The sequence below is a fragment of the Lolium perenne genome, chromosome 7 (assembly GCF_019359855.2).
Source record: "Lolium perenne isolate Kyuss_39 chromosome 7, Kyuss_2.0, whole genome shotgun sequence".
Classification (NCBI taxonomy): Eukaryota; Viridiplantae; Streptophyta; class Magnoliopsida; order Poales; family Poaceae; genus Lolium; species Lolium perenne.
Genome location: NC_067250.2, coordinates 314,351,179 through 314,373,240, shown reverse-complemented (window position 1 = coordinate 314,373,240; position 22,062 = coordinate 314,351,179). Strand labels below are relative to the sequence as shown.

At 49.1% G+C, this 22,062-nt stretch overlaps 3 protein-coding genes across 17 annotated transcripts; all 3 read left to right on the top strand.

Annotated features, from left to right (window-relative positions):
- The first annotated feature begins 577 nt into the window (after nt 1-577).
- Nucleotides 578-5,506, top strand: LOC127318099 (uncharacterized). Of its 15 annotated transcripts, none has more exons than XR_011749961.1 (11): nt 578-918; nt 1,499-1,699; nt 2,381-2,513; nt 3,019-3,206; nt 3,383-3,460; nt 3,686-3,861; nt 3,965-4,005; nt 4,271-4,386; nt 4,480-4,620; nt 4,967-5,110; nt 5,214-5,506. XR_011749961.1 is itself a non-coding variant. In XM_051348727.2 (8 exons), the coding sequence occupies exons 4-8, from the start codon at nt 3,147-3,149 to the stop codon at nt 5,250-5,252; spliced, it is 336 nt and encodes a 111-aa protein (XP_051204687.1). In that variant the 5' UTR covers nt 579-918; nt 1,499-1,699; nt 2,381-2,513; nt 3,019-3,146; the 3' UTR covers nt 5,253-5,506. The 15 variants fall into 15 exon arrangements, 3 of the variants coding, with proteins under 3 accessions (XP_051204687.1, XP_051204688.1, XP_051204686.1); XR_011749960.1 differs by having other exon boundaries at nt 579-918; nt 3,959-4,005; XR_007861663.2 differs by having other exon boundaries at nt 579-918; nt 3,689-3,861; nt 3,959-4,386.
- Nucleotides 5,507-14,702: 9,196 nt separating this feature from the next.
- LOC127314997 (uncharacterized) lies at nt 14,703-16,297 on the top strand. The gene has a single exon (XM_051345539.2). The coding sequence runs from the start codon at nt 14,758-14,760 to the stop codon at nt 16,171-16,173; it is 1,416 nt and encodes a 471-aa protein (XP_051201499.2). The 5' UTR covers nt 14,703-14,757; the 3' UTR covers nt 16,174-16,297.
- A 2,294-nt stretch (nt 16,298-18,591) lies between these two features.
- LOC127313613 (uncharacterized) lies at nt 18,592-20,697 on the top strand. Its single transcript, XM_051344099.2, has one exon. It carries the CDS (start codon nt 18,592-18,594, stop codon nt 20,641-20,643), a length of 2,052 nt encoding a protein of 683 aa, XP_051200059.1. The 3' UTR covers nt 20,644-20,697.
- The last annotated feature ends 1,365 nt before the right edge of the window (nt 20,698-22,062 follow it).

The window sequence follows — 22,062 nt, the reverse complement described above, 5'->3', positions numbered from 1 at the left end:
CGGAGAACAACTCCCCGACGTTCGCCACCTCCGGGGACCCCTGCCTGGACTTCTTCTTCCACGTCGTCCCGGGCACCCCGGCCGCTTCCGTCTCCTCCCTCCTCGCCAAGGCCTGGGCGGCCGAGCCGCTCACCGCGCTCCGCCTCGCCTGCAACCTCCGCGGCGTGCGCGGCACCGGCAAGGCCGACCGCGAAGGCTTCTACGCCGCCGCGCTCTGGATGCACGAGCACCACCCGGCCACCCTCGCCCTCAACGCTGGCCCCATCGCGGACGTCGGCTACCTCAAGGACCTCCCCGAGATCCTCCACCGCATCGTCAACGACGACCGTCGCCTCGGCCAGTCCTGGAGCTCAGGCGGCTCCGCATTAATAAAAATCCGTCTTACTGTACAGTAATAAAAATCCACCAGCGCCAAAACTCATGGCCCGCCAGCCGAGAGCGCCTCCGCAAACGCGCAGCGCGTGGGTACGTCTCCTGAGCCCAACACAATACCCTCCCTTTTCCTTTTCTTTTTCTTTTCTTTCCGTCTGATGAACTGTCACGCGCCGCGCCGGTCACATGTTTTGAGCCAACAGAACAGAACAGAACAGAACACAACAGAACACAAATCGCGCCTCCTCCTTCTCTCACCAAACCATCCCCCTTTCATCCCAACCCAACAAACAAACCCTAGCTAACCCCCACTCCACCCTCCCTCTCACTCTCCGGCGCCGCCGTCGCAGCCGACGCCGCGGCCTCGCTCGCCGGACCGCGCGTGCGGCGCTCCGTCGACCTTGCCTTGCCTCGCCGCGTCGCGCCATCCGCGCGCAGCAGGATCCGGAGCAGGCGGCAACTTCTTCCCGCCGCTACCCGCCAGATCCGCGCGCAGCAGCCACGACAAGAAGATGGCGGCCCGCCTCCTAGACCACCACTGCCACGGTGACCAAATCCTCCTCTCCTCTCCACTCTCTCTTCACACACTCCCCTCCCCTTGGAAGATCCTCCATCGATTCTGCCACGGGAGTGCTAAAACACAAGACGTTTCTTTTTTTATTAATAATTGCTTGATTGCTGCGGTGCCATCTTGAATCCAAATGCTGCCCGCCCTCTCTCATGCTACATCCATCACTGCTTTGCTTCTTTACATGTACTACTATCTAGTAGCTGGACTCTGATTCGTGACAGGATATATACTTGTTTGCTTCTGATTCGTGAGAGGATCTAGATGAACTTAGGATATTCAGATTCGTTTCCAGTAGTACTCCCTCCGTCTCAAATTAGTTGTCCCAGATTTTTTTTAAATATGGATGTATCTAGACATGATTTAGTGTCTTGATGCATCCATATTTTAACAAACTTGAGACAACTAATTTGGGACGGAGGATAGTACCATTTTCCCCCTACTCTGTAATCATCCAGGACAATTACGACACTGAACTCATGTGTTATGTATCACCACAGCTTGTTTGTGTTCACCTCTATGATAATTTGCTCAATATATTCTGCTGTGTATGTGCAGGGAGGGACGGGAGGTTGTTGCAGTCTTGGCCCTGCCCAGTCCACCGTCTCCCTTCCCCTACCATGTCTGCTTCGTTCCGGCTCCGGTGGTGGCCATGCTACACCAGCTGCTGCTAGCGTTGATCTGCTGCTGGCCAGCACTCCAGGGACGTCTGAAAGGTCGGCGAAAGGTCTGCCTTGCCCGCACCGACGTGCAGTGCAGGTACGACAAACACTTTCCCACGATTTTCCTATACACAGTAGTATACCTGTGACCTATAATTTGCCTTGTGATCCTTATACTTGCTGGGCTTTGGTGACCCCTGTACTTGAGTTTTTATTTAACTTGTTGTTTCGTGGACTCGATGAATGTTGTGTCAAGCTTAAAGCTGAATCTACTGACCAATGCTGAACCTTAAACCAAGACGACTTGCTTCATTTTTATCCAAGATAACTGGAGCACACTGATGATATGCTGCCCACTAGCATCATCCTAAATGTTTGGATTCAGCCATGCTTAAAATGCTTGGTCAAATGTAATTCCACCTTCTGAAATTTCATGATGATTCAGTTTCTTTTTTTCTTTTCTTATATGCTTCAATAGCATGAAGCACCCCTGTAGCCTCCTCAACCAATTGTGTGATTAAAGTTTGACCATACGCTTTCAGCATGTAGTATTCCTCGACTTCTTCTGTAACTTGTGCACATCCCAGGATTGCAAATTATTTTGTCACTTTTAGGATCTGATCATGAATTTTCTGAGTCTTCCTTTGTAATCCTCTTATAGTTGGTCTTCATTGTGCTTGTATTTAATTCACAAGTCAAAGGTGCTTTTCATCTAAATACAATTACATGCTTTCCAGTTTGTATATTATTACATCACAATTGATTCGACCTGTCTCAGGTTCCTATTCCGGTGCTGATAATGCTATCCACCGCAGCTCCTTATGGCGCTGCCAGCAGCGTCTGTGTCGCCGAGCTGCCCCTGTTTTCTATGACTGGGACCTCTCCTACAACACTGCGTCCCCCATCGCAAGGTATCTATTTCTCTCTCGGGTACTCTCTAATTTCCTTGGACTGCGCAATGTATGCTTCGCGTTGGAGTGAGGTTCCATATTGTTTACTACCTTGCTGTGATGTAAAGGTGTTCCATCTCCAGTCAACATCCAGTGGTGTTCTGGTTGCATCATATCTGCACGATATTTGCGCTCTCCACTGAAAATGTAAAGTTGATTTGATATGATAGTAAATTGTCTTTTAGCCTTCACACGTAGAGTTTGATAAGCTACTGTATATGGCTCTTCAGTCATGAGCTGTTCTAGATACTCTGCAATTACTTGGTTCAGACTCAGTTTGAGTATAAGCTTACACATTTGTTGGTAAGCATCGAGCTAGTACTTGTGGAGATACTTACAAGACTTCAGAAACATCTCTATCTTTCTTTTGTACTTTCTTTTATCTGCTTTGCCATTGAATGCTTATATACATGTTTTCTGTCTCTTCCCGGAAGCAACTGAAGAAGCTTGTTGGTTTATGTTTCAGGGGGAGAGCTTTAATAATCCTATTGATGCGCAAGTTTTGGAGAGATTGAGTAACCAGAGCTCATCACAGCTCCCTGATTGGCCGACCTGCGCCTCCACCTGGACTATTACATTGCTGGCCCATGGCCCATGGCCTGCTCACATGGCCTCGTCCTTTTTTTCCCTGTTAATGGTCGCCACTGCCTGCAGGTGAGACCAATTCCCCGATCTGCTGCAGTTATCTGTAGTTGTACACCTACATTTTCCGTGACTGATTTTCAGCATATAGTTCTCATGAGATTCTTCTGTAATTTGCAAATAATGATTATGTACATCCTGAGAATTGGCAAGTACCTGATTATTCATGTCATGTCCATTCACTGCAGCTTAAAAGTGTGAATGCATTTCAACGGGTGAAGCTGGATGATGTTAAGCTTGCTTATGTAAGACTTGAGGCTAAACAGGTACAAAAATCACCTTGCAATCTTAAGGTGTTAAGATTGCATTCCCAGTTTCCACCTGTCTTCGTAGTAATTACAAAAACCACCTTCCAATCATCTGTAGCTAGCAGTTGCTGAAAATGCAAACTGAGGTTTCAGGCATTAACCGAAATGACTCCCCAGTTTCCTCCTGTCTTTATAAGTACTGAAAAGATATTGAAATGACCAATTTCGGTTTGGCACTACTAGCAGGAAAGGCTTTTGTGGCTGGCACGATTACTCCGGGCCAGAGTACGAGAAGCTAGTGATGTTGCTGGAGAGGATGCCGCCACCGCCAGTGTCCTGTGGATGACCAGGACTTCCATGAGCACGAGGTGTTCAGGATGGCAATGCTAGCCGGCATCACCATCAAGTACGGATTCGAGGTAATCTCTGATCTGTTATGCTTGCTTTGAACTAATTGCACCTGTGATCAAATAAATTCCTCTCCTGGACTGATTTTTGATGTTTCTCAATTGCAAGTCTCAGAAGGCTGGGAGCATAGAAGACTGCTGGTCTGATGCATGTCGGTAGGGTGGAAGAACAACAATTGAAAGCTGAACTACTGTTTGGTTTGAACGCCTGGGTTGTATTGGTTGTGGTTTGCTATTTGTGACTCTAAATCTGGAATGTTGGGTGGTAGTCGATGGTTCCTGTAATGCTCCTGACTGTAACGTCTATTTGGTTGGACTTGCGATGGAGTTGGGTTGTGATGTTGCACTTCTATCGATTATTACTGTTTGAATTGTCATCTGATTAGCCAAAAATAAGGGTATGTAATGCCGAATTTTTCAGATACCCTCAAATGGTCTAGAATCGATCATAGCAATTGGCCCGTGATGAAGCGGCCGCCAGGTGGACTTGCACATGCATGTATGTGATCCAGCTACATAGCCCAAATAGAATGCAAAGTAAGTGAAGCTAGCTAGCTAGCCTGTAGGTAGCTACATGTTATCTGTCTCTTCCCGGAAGCAACTGAAGAAACTTATTGGTTTATGTTTCAGGGGAGAGCTTTTATAATCCTGATGTTCCAAAAGCGTGGTGGTGGTGCTGTCCACCAGAGCTGCTGCCTCTGTCCGCGCCACCGAGCTGAAGCTGCTGGCGTCCATTGGTATGCTTCACCAAGTAGCTTCACTTATTAATTGGTATGCTTTTGCTAATATTGATGGTGCTATTTACAATACTTAAGAAATATCTCTTTGTCCAAGTCATTTATACTCTTTTTAATCTGTGTTAGCTCATCTGAAATCATTTGGATCAAAGCATCAGTATCCTCCCGTCTTTGTAATTACTGTAATGATATTGAAAATACAAATGGTTCCCAGTTTACTACTGTCTTCCTAATAATTACAAAAACCACCTTCCAATCTTCTGTAGCTACCAGTTGCTGAAAAAACACCTTCCAATCTTCTGCAGCCCCAGTTTCTTCCTATCTTTGAAATTACCGAAATGATATTGAATTGACCAATTTCGATTTGGCACTACTAGCAGGATAGGCTTTTGTGGCTGGCCGCAAGATTTCCGCAGCGGCAGAGGCGGCATGCTAGTAGAGGATGCCATGACCAGGACTTCCATGACCATGAGGTGTTCAGGATGGCAACGCTCGCCGGCATCACCATCAAGTACGGAGTCGAGGTAATCTATGATCTACCTTGCTTGCTTTGAACTGATTGCACCTGTGATCAAATAAATTCCTTTCCTGGACTGATTTATGATGTTTCTCAATTGCAAGTCTCAGATGGCTGGGAGCATAGAAGGCTGCTGGTCTGATGCATGACCGGAGGTTGGAATAACAAGTGAAAGCTGAACTACTGTTTGGTTTGAACGCCTGGGATGTATTGGTTGTGGTTTGCTATTTGTGACTCCAATTCTGGAATGTTGGGTGGTAGTCGATGTTTCTTGGAATGCTCCAGACTGTAATGTCTGTTTGGTTATATTTGCGATGGAGTTGGAATGCTCCGGACTGTAATGTCTGTTTGGTTATATTTGCGATGGAGTTGGAATGCTCCAGACTGTGTCGTCTTTTATTGATTTTTACTGTTTGAAATGTCACCTGATTAGCCAAAAATAAGTGTAGGTAAAGCCGTTTTTTCCTGATACCCCCAAATGGGCCAGAATCGATCAGATTAATGGGCCTGTGATGAGGTGTCCACCAGTTGGACCTGCACATGCATTTACTTGATCCAGCTAGCTAGCTCAAAAAGATTGAAAAGAAAGTGAAGCTGGCTAGTCTGGGACTTGCCCTAAAAAATAAGCTAGTCTGGGACTTTTTGTTTAACCAACTAGTCTGTGACTTTTATTTTTGAACAAACTAGACTGACTTGATGTGCTCTTTGACGCGTATAGCTAGCTACCGTAGGTACCTTGCACTATACTGTGTAGTCTGGAGTTGCTCACTCCCACCCAGTAAGCACGCAGTTGCACCCTGATTATTTGGCGTGAGGACTTGGCCTTGGACGTCATGAGTCATGACCCATCTATACCTGATCCATGCATGGCTTGACAGAAGAGAACAATAATTCTCAGCCATTGAACTGACTGACAGATTCGTGGGCGTATGTGTGAGCCACAGACGTATATATTGATTCTACCAACATTGTTAGCCAAAAGCATTGGCAACAACAATCTAGATAGACATCGTATGTGCTTGTCTCGGCGAGAATCTAGTTATGCTGGTGTTGACGCTGCATGTTCACTGGAGGCGAGAAAAGACTGACGCAAACTTGTTAGAACAACGGACACTAGGGCACCATCTTCAAAACCTGTAGCCTACCGGTCAGCGTCGATGAGACAATTCATTCTTTCATTCAATTGAATGCATGAGTGCACCGATCGCCTCATCTAAGTACTATCTATTAACCATAATCTTAATTTCGCCGTTCCATTCACCCTTTCAAGTGAATTGTAGTTGTTACCTATCATTTCATGTGCCGTTTTGTCATCATGGCGGAGTAGTAGGATCCTTGCTGTTCGGAGATTTCTTCATCAATATCTTTTTCCGCAATCGTAACTTCTACATATGAGATCCAATCAAAGCAATTCTAGAGGCATATTTGAAAAACCTCGGGGAGTGTGTTCTTCATGGTTCACCGGCTTGGCAGTTTTGACACTTGACTTTCCCGTCCATTTTCAGCATGCACACGATTACCGAGACATCGTTCTACCGTTTACCCGTTTCGGTGTTTCCCAATCTTTAGGTGGATAGATCAGAATGTTTCTGTTTTGGTGTCCAAAAAGAGGAGAGGGCATGTCATTTTTTGTTCACTCCTTAGTTTATATTAGGTTGGTTAATTTAGGTTAGCTAAAACGATTTCGTGTCTTGAAGAAAATCCTTTAACACTTTCATCGTGACTCATTAATTTAAATTATTTTTCTCTCTCTTAAAACAATGTTGAAACTAGCTAGCTTCAAGAAGAAAAATATCTGGATTTCGAGTACGTAGTGTACTTGCTTTTGCTTGGCTAGCTCTCGCCCAAGTGCATTGAGCTAGACCAACTAGATATGCAGTACGTGAGCTAACACGGTCAGTACACACGCATGCACTCCAACGAGCTAGACCTCTGTCTCTCTATCTCTCTCTTATTGCTGTGTGATGTGCTACCGCTGGCCGTGGCTGCGCTAGGCTCCTGAACCGCGCCCTTGGCGTCTTTGTGCCAGCCGAGGATTTGACAGTGACGCCATGGCGATGCTGCGTGCTGTTTGATACGTCCGCAGATCGACAAATGGTCAGTTCTCCTCGAGCAGCGCCCAAGGACTTTTATTCGCAGCCAATGTCCGCTTCCCCCACGCCAACGCGATTTGGAAGTCGAAGGCCATTCCGCGCTGCAAGTTCTTCATGTTGCCTGGCAGCAGACAACCTGCGACACCGCAAATGGCCTAGCTCGTACACCTGCCACCAGCTTTGCCTTCAAGCGAATGAGATGCGCACCCAGCTGTTCGTGCGCTGCATTTTCACCACCAACCGCAGGCCGACCCTCTCCGGCGAAGAAGAGGGCCACCTCCACCGTCGTACCCAAGGCTGCTGCCCCGGGCGACCTCGTGTCGCGGGTGAAGCCCGAGATCGCCTCCACTCACCGGCGAGAGGCGGGGGAAAAATGGCGCAGGCCATGGGCCTGGCCGCCGCCCACCACCAGCCCCTGCCGGAGTGCTGCGGAGAGCCGACGAGAGGAGGGCGCAGGCAGGCCGCCATCCCAACCGCGCCGGCTGATCCACCAGGGGAGAGCCGACGGGAGAAGGGGTGCAGCGCAGGCCGCCGCCGCCTATCCCATCCGCGCGTCCGCCATGCTCGAGGGAGGGAGATCCGGCCGCTGTCCACCATGCGTCGACGAGGAAGGGCCCCCGCCGCCGCCACGCCCCGTGGGTCTTTGCCCCGGCGGCGTTACCGGCGGCGGCGGCGGCTAGGGCTGGGAGGCTGGGGGTACGGGAGGCTGGAGGCTGGGAGGCTGGGAGGATTATGTGGAATTAACAGGTTCAATCATGGAGCGATCTCTTTATAAGAAAAACCACATGTGAACAACGAGAGTGACCAATCAGTTTCGCGTGCATATTCGCATCCACGTGTTTTGATTCTCCAAGTTTTCAAATTTTCAATTATCTATCCCATGCAGTGAATTATAGGGCCAGAGTTTAAATGGAAGTGAATTTCAGGGACTGCATGGAACTGGGCTATAACAAAGAAATAGGCTCTATAGCGCACTTAAATTTCAGTGATAAGGGGGTAACAAAGAAATAGGCTCTATGGCTGAGGCCAATTCGATTCGTTTGTTCCCAAACCAAACCATACCAGTCGACCAAAAACTCTAACACAATTTGAGCCGAGGAGGGCTCTTTTGGGCCGGGAGAGTTTTTCGATGGATCCTGGGGTCCGACTTCACCGCAGTGCAAACGAAATCTCTCGAGGTGTTAAAGCGTGGAGCTTCGGGAAATCGCAAGTCCGATGGCCCGGGGAGAAGCCAACTTCTCGGGCCGGTTCCGTCGGCTGGTCACACGCCCGATTCAGAGCTCGTATGCGCCGGATACGGCCTCGCCAAAAGTGGTACGGACACATAAAATGTTGGGACAAATTAAGAAGTAGGTCGCCAAGAGCCACGCAGAGTACGTAGGCGCGGGAATTTGGGCGGGAAAAAGCCGCCGGTATGGTAAACTGGGCGGGAGAAGCCGCCCGCCGGCATGCAAATTTGGGCGGGAAAAGCCCCGAAGCCTAATGGTGGCGTCATAGCCTCCCAAAGAGGGGGCGCTAGAGAGCGCGGTGAATCAGGCCGACGGCCGCGAGATGGCGGGCCTGATTCGGCACTCCATCAGCTCGGAAAAGGCGCGCGGGAACGCGGCGAGTAGGCACCTCCGCAGATAGAAAAAGGGCGCGTGGCCCGAGGTCAGCGTGTCGAATGGTCTGTGCCCGCTTTCTCCATGCGGTGAACATGATCTCCGAGTAAGCGTTGCGGAGAGGCGGCGCGTGGAACGCCGGGTGCCACGCCGCCGATATTTAGGCACATTACATCGTCGCGCGTAACATGGAGGTGACATGGAATGATAGGTAATGTTAGGAACGATGGGACGAGATGGCGCGTGGAAGTACGTGATGTAGCGTACCCATGGGGACGTAAATAGGTTCGAAAATATCGAGGAAAAGCTCCGGGCACTTTTTTGGTGTGGCCGAACTTCCGGGGTAGTTTCGGAGGCCGGGAGAGTTTTTTGATGGTTCCTGGGGTCCGACTTCACCGCAGTGCAAATGAAATCTCTTGAGGTGTTAAATCGTGGAGCTTCGGGAAATCGCAAGTCTGGTGGCCCGGGGAGAAGTCTGCTGACGGCCAGGTGATGTGCCAACGGCCAAATATGGAAGTAGTCAAAGAAACAACGACAAACACTTTGAACAAAATAAGTCTTAATTGCAAGATGATGTGATGTCCTAGATGATGTCTAATTCCCACAATTTTATCTATCGTATCGTCTTCTCATCGGTTCGAGCGAGGTGTCGTGGAAAATCACCATCCTGCCCATTTTTGGAGGCTACAACAAACTGTTTTTGGCGTTTCCCGCCCAACTTCCGTGGGTCAGGACCACAATCACATGGTCATGATTCATGAAGATGTTATTTTGGTGTTTCCTGGCCGCTCTCGGAGGATATATCACACTGGTTTGGTTTTGGCGTTTTCCCGTCCTTTTTTTTTGTTTTCTCACCCATTTTGGGGGGCTATAGTACAGTATTTCAGGAGCTATATCGCACCATTTGAAGTTTTCTTGCCCAGTTGTTGCATCCGAACGACGCCATTTGACTGTTTCCTCTCCTGTCCTCGTGGGATATATAGAGAGGATTTAGTTCACCGTTTCACCATCCATCCCTGATGTTCTGGAGCATGCATCCATCGCAACCATTTAACTTCCACAAGCGCCTCCGGCCAAGGTCGGCATGGCCATATTACTTGGAAAACCAATCTTTTGTTTTGTTCATATAGTTACGTCCACGTATGTTAATGAATTACATGTTTAATATAAATATATTCACTGCTATAGTACTACATGAGTTAATTTACAACATGATTGATTCATAAGCTTCCACGTTGGAAAAAAGACAACAAAACATTAGCATGGGGTTCGGCGTATATTCCATGTTTTCCTAGTCTCCGCACAATGTGTAATCATGCATGCATCATCGTTTTGTATTTCTACTATATGGACGTCAGGATGAGATGAAGCTAATTAATGTCAGCAGCGTTTCTCGCCGTGATGAAAATTAGGTATCATCTTCTTCTCTCAACTATCCCGTACCAATGCTTAGGGTGTAAAAGAAAATTCAAAATTTCGCCAAAGCATAATAAGACTACTCGGAGTAACATAGCTAGTAACATCACACACCTCAAGACGTTTTAGTGACATGATATGCCAATAAATTAAACATCTCAAGACGTTCTAGTCCTACACTTTCTACAACCTGACCTGTATGCAGAAACAAATTAAACATGCAGATACAAAGAAAATCAGGATTAAAACTAACACCTCGGGCAGCCGAAAGTGGTGGGTACCAAAGGAGCTGCTTTCTAGGTCGGCCGCCGCTATGTAGCACACCTGAGCACCGGAGCCCGGCCAAGGTGGTACGATGATACATGCATGTACGAGAATTTTATTCAAGTTTGATTTGCCAAGTGCATGTGATGTCTAGCTTTGAGCTTGGTTCAAGTTTGTCTTGTTGATTGGATTTGTGATAAGTAAGCCATGAGTTAGCAAGTTTCATGAAAATGAAACAAACGTCGATGGATCCGGTCACGTCGGTTTTAGTTAGTCGCGAGCGGCGGCCGGCATGTCCAACCTAGTGATGTGCATCCTCTGGCCACCGGATTAGCAACAACCCCATGCTCCTTGGTGCCCCATCCACAGCGACGGTTCCCACCGATCAACTCCTGTCTGACGCCCCGTGTTACCGCGACAGTTTACCATGTTTTGTGACAATGGCATGATAATCAGATATCATGTAGGATATTCTCCCATGACGGTTTGTGACACATGTGTTTGTTTTTTCTTGGCATATACTACGTATTAACCAATTTCTTGGCATTTTACTTAAAATAAAAGTTGTTGCAACCGGAGATGTCTAAATCATATACATACTATTATAAAATAATATATTTGTATAGATGACCATTTGCATGCGCCCCTAGTGCCACCATTCTACATCAGGTACTAGAACATTAAAAGATTCTACAGGTTAGAGGTCATATTCAAAAAGGCCTAGCTAAGGCCCACTGCATAGAAGGCTTTTGACACAGCTACCGGAAAATAGCACAACTGGGCACGAAAGGAGCATGGGAAGATTTTTAGTCCCACCTCGCTAAGGGGTGGAAGTGTTGAGCAACTTATAAGAGATGTTGTTGTAGCTATATAAAATGCTAGAAACACACATATGGCTACACTACACATACATAGCGCGTGCGCTCGCGTGAATATTCGCGACTTAAGACTTTGGACGCTTGGCGACGGCGCGGCTAGCAGACTACCAAATAATATCTACATTTTTGATTTTCTTTTTAACTACTTGTTTGTAATGGCTGGCGCCTACTTAGGACGTTGGCGAATTTTTAACTCGAACGAACGTAGCAGCTCTGACTTCACGGCAGGGGAAGACTAGCACGAAGACACGCCGGAAGCCGACTAACAAGGTCTTTTTGCGGAGGCGGTGGCGGAGGCGGCAGAGCGCGCGGACGAGTAGGAACTAAGCTTGGGGATGCTTGATACGTCTCAAACGTATCTATAATTTCTTATGTTCCATGCTACTTTTATGATGATACTCACATGTTTTTTACATACTTTATGTCATTATTATGCATTTTCCGGCGTTAATGCATGTATGTGGAATTTGAATTTTTCTTTGATTTGAATCGGGTCCGCGTCGCTTCGCCTCGCTTTTCGGTGTGTCCGGCATCTCGGGGCGCCGGACAAAAAGAGGCTTTGGGGGACGCAGCTGGGAACTTTTTTTGTTCGACGCGCCCCAAATTTCTTTGGGGGACGTGATTGGAGATGCTCTAAGAGCATGTCTAACAGGCCCCGTATTTTTTCGCCCCTTAAAACGCGAGTAGAGGGCCCTGTATTCACTTTTCGCCGGCCGAAAAGTCGGACGAGCTAGCAGACCCCGTATCCCCACCCCGTAAAACAAAATATTCTGTTTTACGGGGTGGGATACGGGGTCTGCTAGCTCGTCCGAGTTTTCAACCCCTCAAAACAGGGTTTTTTGACAAATTGGATATTAGAACCAACACAACATTCACATAAAATAAATGTTTTACATCACACAATAATCATCATAATTATTACAATAATGTTTTTCGGAAATGTCAACAAATGTTCTAATGGAAGAATTAAACAAATAACAAATGTTTCACACATACAACAATGGGAAATGAATGTTTCACACATACAACAATGGGAAATGAATGTAATAAATCATTGGCCATGCAACTGCCAATGGTGATCAATCAGATCTTGGGTGAGCTGGTGATGAGTCTCGGCATTTTCAATGCCTCGATGAGCTGCAAGAAAAGCTTCAAGCCGATCAGGGTTCCTCTCGGGCTGCACTCGGGTGCCAACATTGTCATAGAAACATGGCAAGTTCAAACCTCTTTCATATTCAATGATCATGTTGTGAAGAATCACACAACATGTCATGACATCAACAAGAGTTTCCTTGTCCCAAAACCTAGCAGGACCCCAGACAATTGCAAACCTTGCTTGCAAGACACCAAAAGCTCTCTCAATATCCTTGCGGCATGCCTCTGGATTTTTGGTGAAGCAAGCTTCCTTTCTTGTCAAAGCCCTGTCCTTTTTCTCTTTTATGGACTTGACAAGGGTTGCATAGTTAGGGTAAATACCATCTGTGAGATAGTACCCCATGGTGTACTCATTGTTCATAACTTTGTAGTTACAAGGGGGAGCTTCACCCTTAACTAGTCTTGCAAACACAGGGGATCTATTCAAGATGTTGATGTCGTTGAGTGTCCCCGGCAATCCAAAAAAAGCATGCCAAATCCATAAGTCTTGAGAGGCCACAGCTTCAAGAACAATGGTAGCATCACGGCTTTTGCCATAATACATTCCATGCCATGCTTTTGGACAATTTTTCCATGTCCAATGCATGCAATCCAAACTACCAAGCATCCCCGGCCACCCCCTCTTTTCATTGATCTCCATGAGCCTTTTTGTATCATCCTCATTTGGAGCTCGGAGATACGTCTCTCCATACAACTTGATCACCATCTTGGCAAACATACGCACGCAATCCGTGGTTGTTTGCACACCAATGCGAATGTACTCATCGGTATAATCTGCTGGTATACCGTATGCAATAACCCTCATGGCGGCAGAATTTTTTTGATATGGGCTAAATCCCATGACTTAGGCAGCATTTCTTCTTTGCTTGAAATAATCGCAATCTTTGACGATTCTCTCGAACAAAGACCTACGCATTCGGTACCGTCTACGGAAGAGGCGGGGAGGATAGGTCGGTACCTCGGCGAAATAATCTTGCATCAGCTGTTCGTGGCCGAGCGCGCGGTTCCGCGGAATGCACATACGCCCCATCACGGATCCTTTCCGCTGATCCAGCAGCTTCATGCGGTCCTCCGTTTGCTTCAAGACGAACAGGAGCAGCATCATCTCCGTCTCGTCGTCGTTGAGCAACTCGTCGATATCCGAATCGTCGGAATCCGACGACGACCAATCGGTCGACGTCGCGTCCAAATCCGCCATGTGCACATCCTCCGAAGCCATCTACCACGGTGTACCATACATCAGCCCCAAATCCGACCAATTTACCGGCGGCAACGAAGAGGAACGCGGTGGAATACTCACCGGCGACAAACGGCGGAGAAGACCACGGCGGGAGGGCGGGCGGCGCGCGCGGAGGGACGCGGAACTTCGGCGGGGGTGCGGCGGAGGTGCGGCGGGCGTCGATGCAGCTCGACGCGGCTCGGCGGACGGCGGAGGGGCGCGGATATGACGGATTCCGGCGGCGGCGCGCGGGGGAAAATGGGTGGGGGGAACTGAAATGTCCGCGTGCGCTTTCGGAATTGGGATACTGGTTTCGCCCACTATCCCCGCTCCCACCCCGCACAAGTAGGGGGCGATGACCCGCCCCGTACTCGAAAACAGCAAAAAACGATGCGGGGGCCGTTTTTACGGGGCGTGCTAGACGGCCGGGTAGAGCCGAAACCCTCAAATCGGCGGTTATTATACGGGTTTGCCCCTTTTACGGGGTCTGTTAGACCTGCTCTAAGAAGGTAAATTGTAACATATGAATCCATCAACCGCCAAATAGACACAGTCTAAAGTCTTGCTGATGGTGCTTATCATAGAATGACAGTTTGAACTTAAATTTCACCGTTGAGGAGAAAAAAAGACAGCTGCATCTCCCCACTTGTAATTGGGTGAAGGGCTGACACGACCGAGCCCAAACGCCAGCTGCTGTACTGCTCCCCATCCTTGCGGCGGCAGTGAAGGTGCCGCCGGCATCCACCGGCGATTCGTTCGTAAACAAGTTCAGCAAGCCTGGCGTGAAGCCGCCGCCGGCGAAGACCCGCACGGAGAACAACTCCCCGACTTTGGCCACCTCCGTGGACCCCTGCCTGGACTTCTTCTTCCACGTCGTCCCGGGCACCCCGGCCGCGTCCGTCTCCTCCCTCCTGGCCAAGGCCTGGGCGGCCGAGCCGCTCACCGCGCTCCGGCTCGCCTGCAACCTCCGCGGCGTGCGCGGCACCGGCAAGGCCGACCGCGAAGGCTTCTACGCCGCCGCGCTCTGGATGCACGAGCACCACCCGGCCACCCTCGCCCTCAACGCTGGCCCCATCGCGGACGTCGGCTACCTCAAGGACCTCCCCGAGATCCTCCACCGCATCGTCAACGACGACCGCCGCCTCGGCCGGTTCCACGCGCGCAAGCCGCGCCGGGAGATGTCACCCTACGAGGCCCTGGAGCTCAGGCGGCTCCGCATTGTGGCCGCCATGAGGGCCGTGGAGAGGTACCACGGGGACCCGAGGTACCGCTTCCTGCACGACTGCACAGCCGACCTCTTCGCTGGCATGCTTGCCGAGGACATGCGGAGGCTCGGGGATGGCAAGCTGCCCGAGATCTCGCTCGCCGGGAAATGGTGCCCGTCGCTCAAGAGCCGGTACGACCGCTCGACGCTGCTCTGCGAGGCCATCGCGCGCCGCCTCTTCCCCAAGGGCTCGGCGCCCGAGCTCTCCGAGGACCTGCCGGACTCGAACTACGCGAGCCGGGCGCGCGCGTGCCTCCGAAAGGCGGCGCTCGTGCCGCTCCGCCGCGCGCTCGAGCTGCCGGAGGTCTTCGTCGCCGCGCGCGCGTGGGGGGAGGTGGTGTACCCGCGCGTCGCCTCCGTCGCCATGAGGAACTACAGGGACCTCTTCCTCGAGCACGACGCCGAGCGCTTCTGCCAGTACCTCGAGAGCGTCAGGGCCGGCAAGGCCAAGATCGCGGCGGGTGCGCTGCTCCCGCACGAGATCCTGGCGTCCGTCGGCACCGACGGCGAGGACGTCGCGGACCTGCAGTGGCAGCGCACGGTGGACGACCTACTGGCGCTCGGCAAGCTCAACAACTGCCTCGCCGTGTGCGACGTGTCCGGCAGCATGACCGGGCTCCCCATGGACGTCTGCGTCGCGCTCGGCCTCCTCCTCTCCGAGCTCTGCGACGAGCCGTGGCGCCACCGCGTCATCACTTTCAGCCAGTGGCCGCAGCTGCACCATGTCAAGGGGGCGACTCTGTGGGAGAAGACCCAGTTCATCCGGGAGATGCATTGGGACATGAACACCGACTTCCAGGCCGTGTTCGACCAGCTCCTCCGCGTGGCGGTCGACGGCAACGTCCCGCCGGAGCGCATGGTGAAAAAGGTGTTTGTGTTCAGCGACATGGAGTTCGACGAGGCGTCTTCGAGGCCGTGGGAGACGGACTACGAGGCGATCACGAGGAAGTACTCCGAGGCTGGGTATGGCGGCGCCGTGCCGCAGATTGTGTTCTGGAACCTGCGGGATTCGAGCTCCGTGCCGGTCATGGCGGAGCAGAGCGGGGTGGCGCTGGTCAGCGGCTTCTCGAAGAACATGTTGAAGCTGTTCCTCGACGGCGCCGACGCCATGACGCCGAGGGCAGTCATGGAGAAGGCCATCTCCGGGCGGGAGTACGAGAAGCTCATCATGTTCGACTGAAGAGACTTCTCAATCAATAGAACACGACGAGCTTGCTCTTGTTATTGAATCTTATACTGTACTAACGAAATTGCTGGCCGAAGCGATTCACTGACTGCACCTAAAGAAGCACTGTCTTCTGAAACTTTGAGCACTCGGAGCATTCCCTAGCTTTTCTTTTCCTTTCTTGTTCATTTTTTCTTCAACTTTGCACATTGTACTCTCTCTCTCTCTAATCAGTGAAAAGCAGGCCATGCTGTTCTTTTTAAACGAATATGGGTGTGCACAATATTAAGAGCTTTTGGAGAATTTCTGAAGAACTTCAGAAGATAAGCGCATCAATCAACTTCCAAAAAACTTCAGATGAACTTCCAAAAAGGAACTTTCACTTTACAAATGTAGTTTCAACATTCTGAGGAATTTCAGCAATTTATTTGTGGGTTCAAATTATTTTTTGAGGAACTTCCAATAACTTACAGATATATTAAGCAAAATCGAGCTTCTGATGAAGCCAATTTTCAATCACAGTTTCACACCTTTCATGCCCAAAAAGGTTCTGTCAAAAGAAAAGAAAAGAAAAGTCTAGAAGTCAAGAAGAAGAAAAATATCTACACGTCCTGGAGGTTGACTTTTGGGTATACTCTTGTTCAGAAAATATAAGGCTTATTAATTTTCTAAGTCGGAACTTACATCCTACCAAGATTGTAGATAAAAATGTCAACATATGTATGGTTCCCAGTTAATATGAATGGATGGATACACTATGAACTATAGTGTATTTACTTAGTACTAAACCTATTGATACATATTTTTTGCAAACTTTGTCAAATTCCGAACAATTTTACTTACGTAAACATTAATAAGCTTAAACTTTGGAAATTAGGGAGTAGCTGCAAAATTCCTTTTATGGCCGTGCCGCTACATTCGAGTCCTCTCAATCAATCATGCCATGGCTCATGCCACCATAGCATGTACTAGCACGCCTCTCTTTGCATTACACATTTTGGTTTTCGGTATTTTCAGAACACAACTGATAAACACAAAAAAGAATAGCTCATCAATTTTCATTTTTTCCGTGAAACCAAAAATAACTTAAAGACTAGACCACACTCGATAGTCACCGAGAATAATATCTCATTGTTTTTCCATTCTTGTCCAAAAAAATCCAAAATAACTGAAAGATTTAAAAAAATAGAAATAATTTGCAAAAGAATGTGTAAGAATTCAAATACAATCATATTTTTTTTAAATAATTGCAATCATATTTTGTTTTTTAATCATATTTCCACGAAATTTAAAAAGTCAACAAATATGAATTTCAGTAATTTTAGTCATATTTTAATGAACTTTCATGCTTCAATGATTCGAATCATACTTCAAGAAAGTTGTGAAACTTGTACCTTTAATATTTGGAACGATTTTTAGCAATTTTTGTGGAAAATATTATTTTAAAATTCATTAACATGTTATTTTTTTGCTATTTCTTTGGTGGATCTGGTTTGTTAATATCGAAAGTATTTGGTATATGCTGGTACTGAAATATTGCTTAATTACCTTAGTAATCTTAAAAGCGCGGCAGATATTTGTCCCCTAGGGGATCCGTTAGAAAATCTAGGTTAGGGAGTATGCGGATTTTCTGGCGGAACCGGTTCCTACCGGTGTCAATCTGACCACAGCTGGCCTCGCGATTCGTGCGAATTTTGCTTTAATTTGGTATCTATTTTACTGCAATATGGTATATCTATGATATTTATTAGGTACAAATGAAAATTGTAGTCAAATCTTGTTATTTCGACTACATTATACATATATTTCAAACATATTTGAACTAATTTAGTTGTTTTTTATTTAAATTGTCGTGAATCATGGTATATATATAAAAAGTTTACGAGATTTTACTAAAGTTTTATTTAGATTCCAAATATATGTCATATGGAGATGATACAAACTAGATACAGAGAAGGGGCTTAACACGAATCGCGAGGAGATGGACGGTGGTCGGATACCCGGTAGAAACCGGCTCCGTTAGAAAAGACTTTCCCGAGTACGTACTTCCAATGCTGTAATCCAAATAAACCCAAGCAAGTAAGTGGAGCCTTACTCTCAAAGTCTACAAAGACTCACTTGTATACGAAAAAAAATGTATTGGCATCATGCTGAATGAGAAATGCGCGTTACATGAAAATCCTCGAAGGATAAATTAGCTACTAGTTAACCTTCCGAAGATAAGGATTTGATTAGCAAAACCTTCCATGAGAAATGGCACGAACCAAAATTCAGTTCACCGCCTCGGCTTGCGCTTCACGGCATTGCCCGCATTATACTACCGGCTCCCACCGCAAAATCCGTCTTAATTAGCTGCCCAAATCATGTGGGTTCACGATTAAGGGTAATCCACCCAAAACCCAGGGCCAAAACCCTCACCCAAGCCGATCAGTCATGGCGGCGGCAACAGCAGGAGCGGCGTGCCGCAGGGCCGTCTCTTACACCCTCCTCGGCCCGCCGGCCGAGAGCCTCCGCGCGGCTGCGGCGGCGGTGAAGGTGGCTGCGCCCGCAAGCACCGGCGACCAGTTCTTGGACCTGCTGGACGCCAACTTCAACAAGCCGCCGCCGGCTCCCCCGGCGAAGACGCGCACGGAGAACAGCTCCCCGACGTTCGCCACCTCGGGCGACCCCTGCCTGGACTTCTTCTTCCAAGTCGTCCCCGGCACCCCGGCCGAGTCCGTGTCGTCTCTCCTCGCGGACGCCTGGGACAAAGAGCCGACCACGGCGCTCCGCCTCGCCTGCAACCTCCGCGGCGTCGGAGGCACCGGCAAGTCCGACAAGGAGGGATTCTACGCCGCCGCGCTCTGGATGCACAACTGCCATCCGGCCACGCTCGCCCTCAACGCGCGCTCCGTCGCCGAATTTGGATACCTCAAGGACCTCCCCGAGCTCCTCCACCGCATTATTCACGGCGGCGTCTCCACCAGGACCAGAGCCAAAAAGGTCGCCCAGAAAGGTGGGATGGTCGCTGGCTTCCGCTTCCGCTTCCGCAACCGCAACCGCAACCCACCACCACCTACACCGCACCGCTGGAAGAAGTCGATCCACCCCGCGAGCACGATGGAGGCGCGCGTCGCCGCGAGCAATAAGCGCGACCAGGAGATGTCCGCCCAGGCCGCCGTCGAGCGCCACAAGAAGCGCGCGGACGCCGCGGCCAGAGCCGTCGAGAGGTACGCCCGGGACCCCAACTACCGCCTCCTGCACGACATGACGGCGGATGTTTTCGCCGACCTCCTCGCTGAGGACATGAAGAAGCTCTCGGAAGGCAACCTCGATCTCTCGCTCGCCTCCAAGTGGTGCCCGTCGGTCGACACCTGCTACGACTACTCCACGCTGCTCTGCGAGGCCATTGCGCGCCGCCTCTTCCCCAAGGGCTCGATGGCCCAGCTCCCGGAGGACTTGCCGGACGAGCACTACACCTACCGCGCGCGCGAACTTCTCCGCAAGGAGGCTTATGTGCCGCTGCGCCACGCCCTCAGGCTCCCCGAGATCTTCATCTCGGCGCGCGAATGGGGGAAAGTGGTGTACACGCGCGTGGCCTCCATCGCCATGAAGAACTACCAGGACCTCTTCGTCAAGCACGACCACGCTCGCTTCTACCAATACCTTACCGACGTCAAGTCCGGCAAGGTGAAGATTGCGGCGGGCGGCCTGCTGCCGCACGAGATCCTGGCCTCTGCCCAGTTCGACAACGAAGTAGCCGAGCTGCAGTGGCAGCGCACGGTGGATGATCTGCTGGCCTTGGGAGAGCTGAACAACTGCCTCGCCGTGTGCGACGTGTCGGGCAGCATGTGGGGGGAGCCCATGGACGTCTGCGTCGCGCTCGGCCTCCTGCTCTCGGAGCTCTGCGACGAGCCGTGGCGCCACCGCGTCATTACCTTCAGCAACCGGCCACAGCTGCACCACATCCAGGGAGAGACCCTCCGGGACAAGTGCCTGTTTATCCAACGTATGGACTGGAACATGAATACAGACTTCCAGGCCGTGTTCGACAAGCTCCTACAAGTAGCGGTCGCCGGCAACCTGCCTCCGGACCGCATGGTGAAGAAGGTGTTCGTGTTCAGCGACATGGAGTTCGACCGGGCTTCGTCGAGGCCGTGGGAGACAGACTACGAGGCGATCACAAGGAAGTATTCCGAGGCAGGCTACGGAGACGCTGTGCCTCAGATTGTCTTCTGGAACCTGCGGGACTCGCACTCCGTGCCGGTGACAGCGGAGCAGAAGGGGGTGGCGCTGGTCAGCGGCTTCTCCAAGAACATGCTCAAGATATTCCTCGGTGGCGAGGAGGAGGCCATCCCAGAGGAGGAGGGGCAGGAGGCCATCCCAGGCGAGGAGGAGGCTATCCCAGGCAAGAAGGCGGCCATACCAAGCATCCTAACGCCCAGGGACGTCATGGAGAAGGCAATCTCCGGGCCAGAGTACCAGAAGCTCGTCGTGTTCGACTGAAAGAATTTAGGTCAGTCGGGTCGTAGTGTTCGCTTTTTATTTCTCTTCATTATAATTCCTGCCTTCGGAAGAACTTACAGCTATCGAATGAATCCTATCGTCATGGACGAATGTTATGAAAATGCAACAGATTCTCGTGTTTCTATATTTGAGCTTAATTCATTTATGTGCTCTATGCAGATAGCAAGTTTCAGTTGTTGCTTGGTTCCCGTTCAAATCGTGTTGTGTACCTTTGTGCTCGTGGTATTAACATGTGGAAACCATTACTAATTCGTTGGTATTCTCATTTTTAATTGATTGATAGACGCAGATCGTGTAGACATGTATTGTGATTTGGTCATTTTTTTTTTGGATATGCTGCAAGAAATAAAAACACGATTCATGGTGTAGCTTGATCATATGCGCTGGTAATTTAGGTGTCTCTTCTGTTCATCTCCTTTGGATATTGGGGTTTTCATGCTAATTTGGACTATTTAAATCCAATCATTTTTTTCCTATGAAGGTTCTTGGAATCTTGGGTCATAGGATGGGAATTACCAAATTACTATGGTTTCCTATGCACGGCATTACGGTCTGTAGGAATTAATTTCATCATCAGCTCAAAACCTATTTCCCCACTTTTTTTCCTTTAAGAACTCTAGTGCAGTCACTAGATTTTTGTCTAGTTTTTGTCCCTAATCCTGTAAATTTCATATGTACATTTTCCGTCAATCATTCAACATGTGTTGTTCTGTCTGACCAACAATCCAAAACACTTCTTCTAACATACATGTGCTTTGAAATCATGTAAAACTCCTATGCACGAAGAACGAATCCATGTGTTAAAAAATAATCATTTAGCATATGTGTTTCTGTCATATTCCTATATATATCCGCTATTCTTAGTCTCTGCCTGCAAACCAAAATCCTTGTCGTAAGAGGATATAGTTTAGGGAGGCTTGGGTCTCGTGTAATGGGAGTCCATACTTGGGATTATAATGACATCTTTGCAACTCAACTGCTGTGAATCAAGCTGAATTTTAGATTGGTTTGGTGTTTTGATTATATTTGTTGACTTTTTTGTGGCTTTTAAGAACTTGCATTTTTTGTTTTCATGCACTGGTAGAAAAATGACCTTTAGTCGCGGTTCGCAACTGTCATTAGTCGCGGTTGCGCAACCGCGACCAATTAAGAGCGACTAAAGACCCCCCTTTAGTCGCGGTTGCTTACGAACCGCGACTAAAGGCCCGTCCACGTGGGCGGCTAGCGTGCGCCTGAGCGAAGGACCTTTAGTCGCGGTTGGTGTCCCCAACCGGGACTAAAGGCTATTTCGTTAATTTTTTTAATTCATTTGGATTTCTAATTTTTTTTCACTCCGTTTTTTTTCCTATTTTTTTTTCAGAATTTCTATTATTTCAGTTATTTGCATAGCTTAGTCTC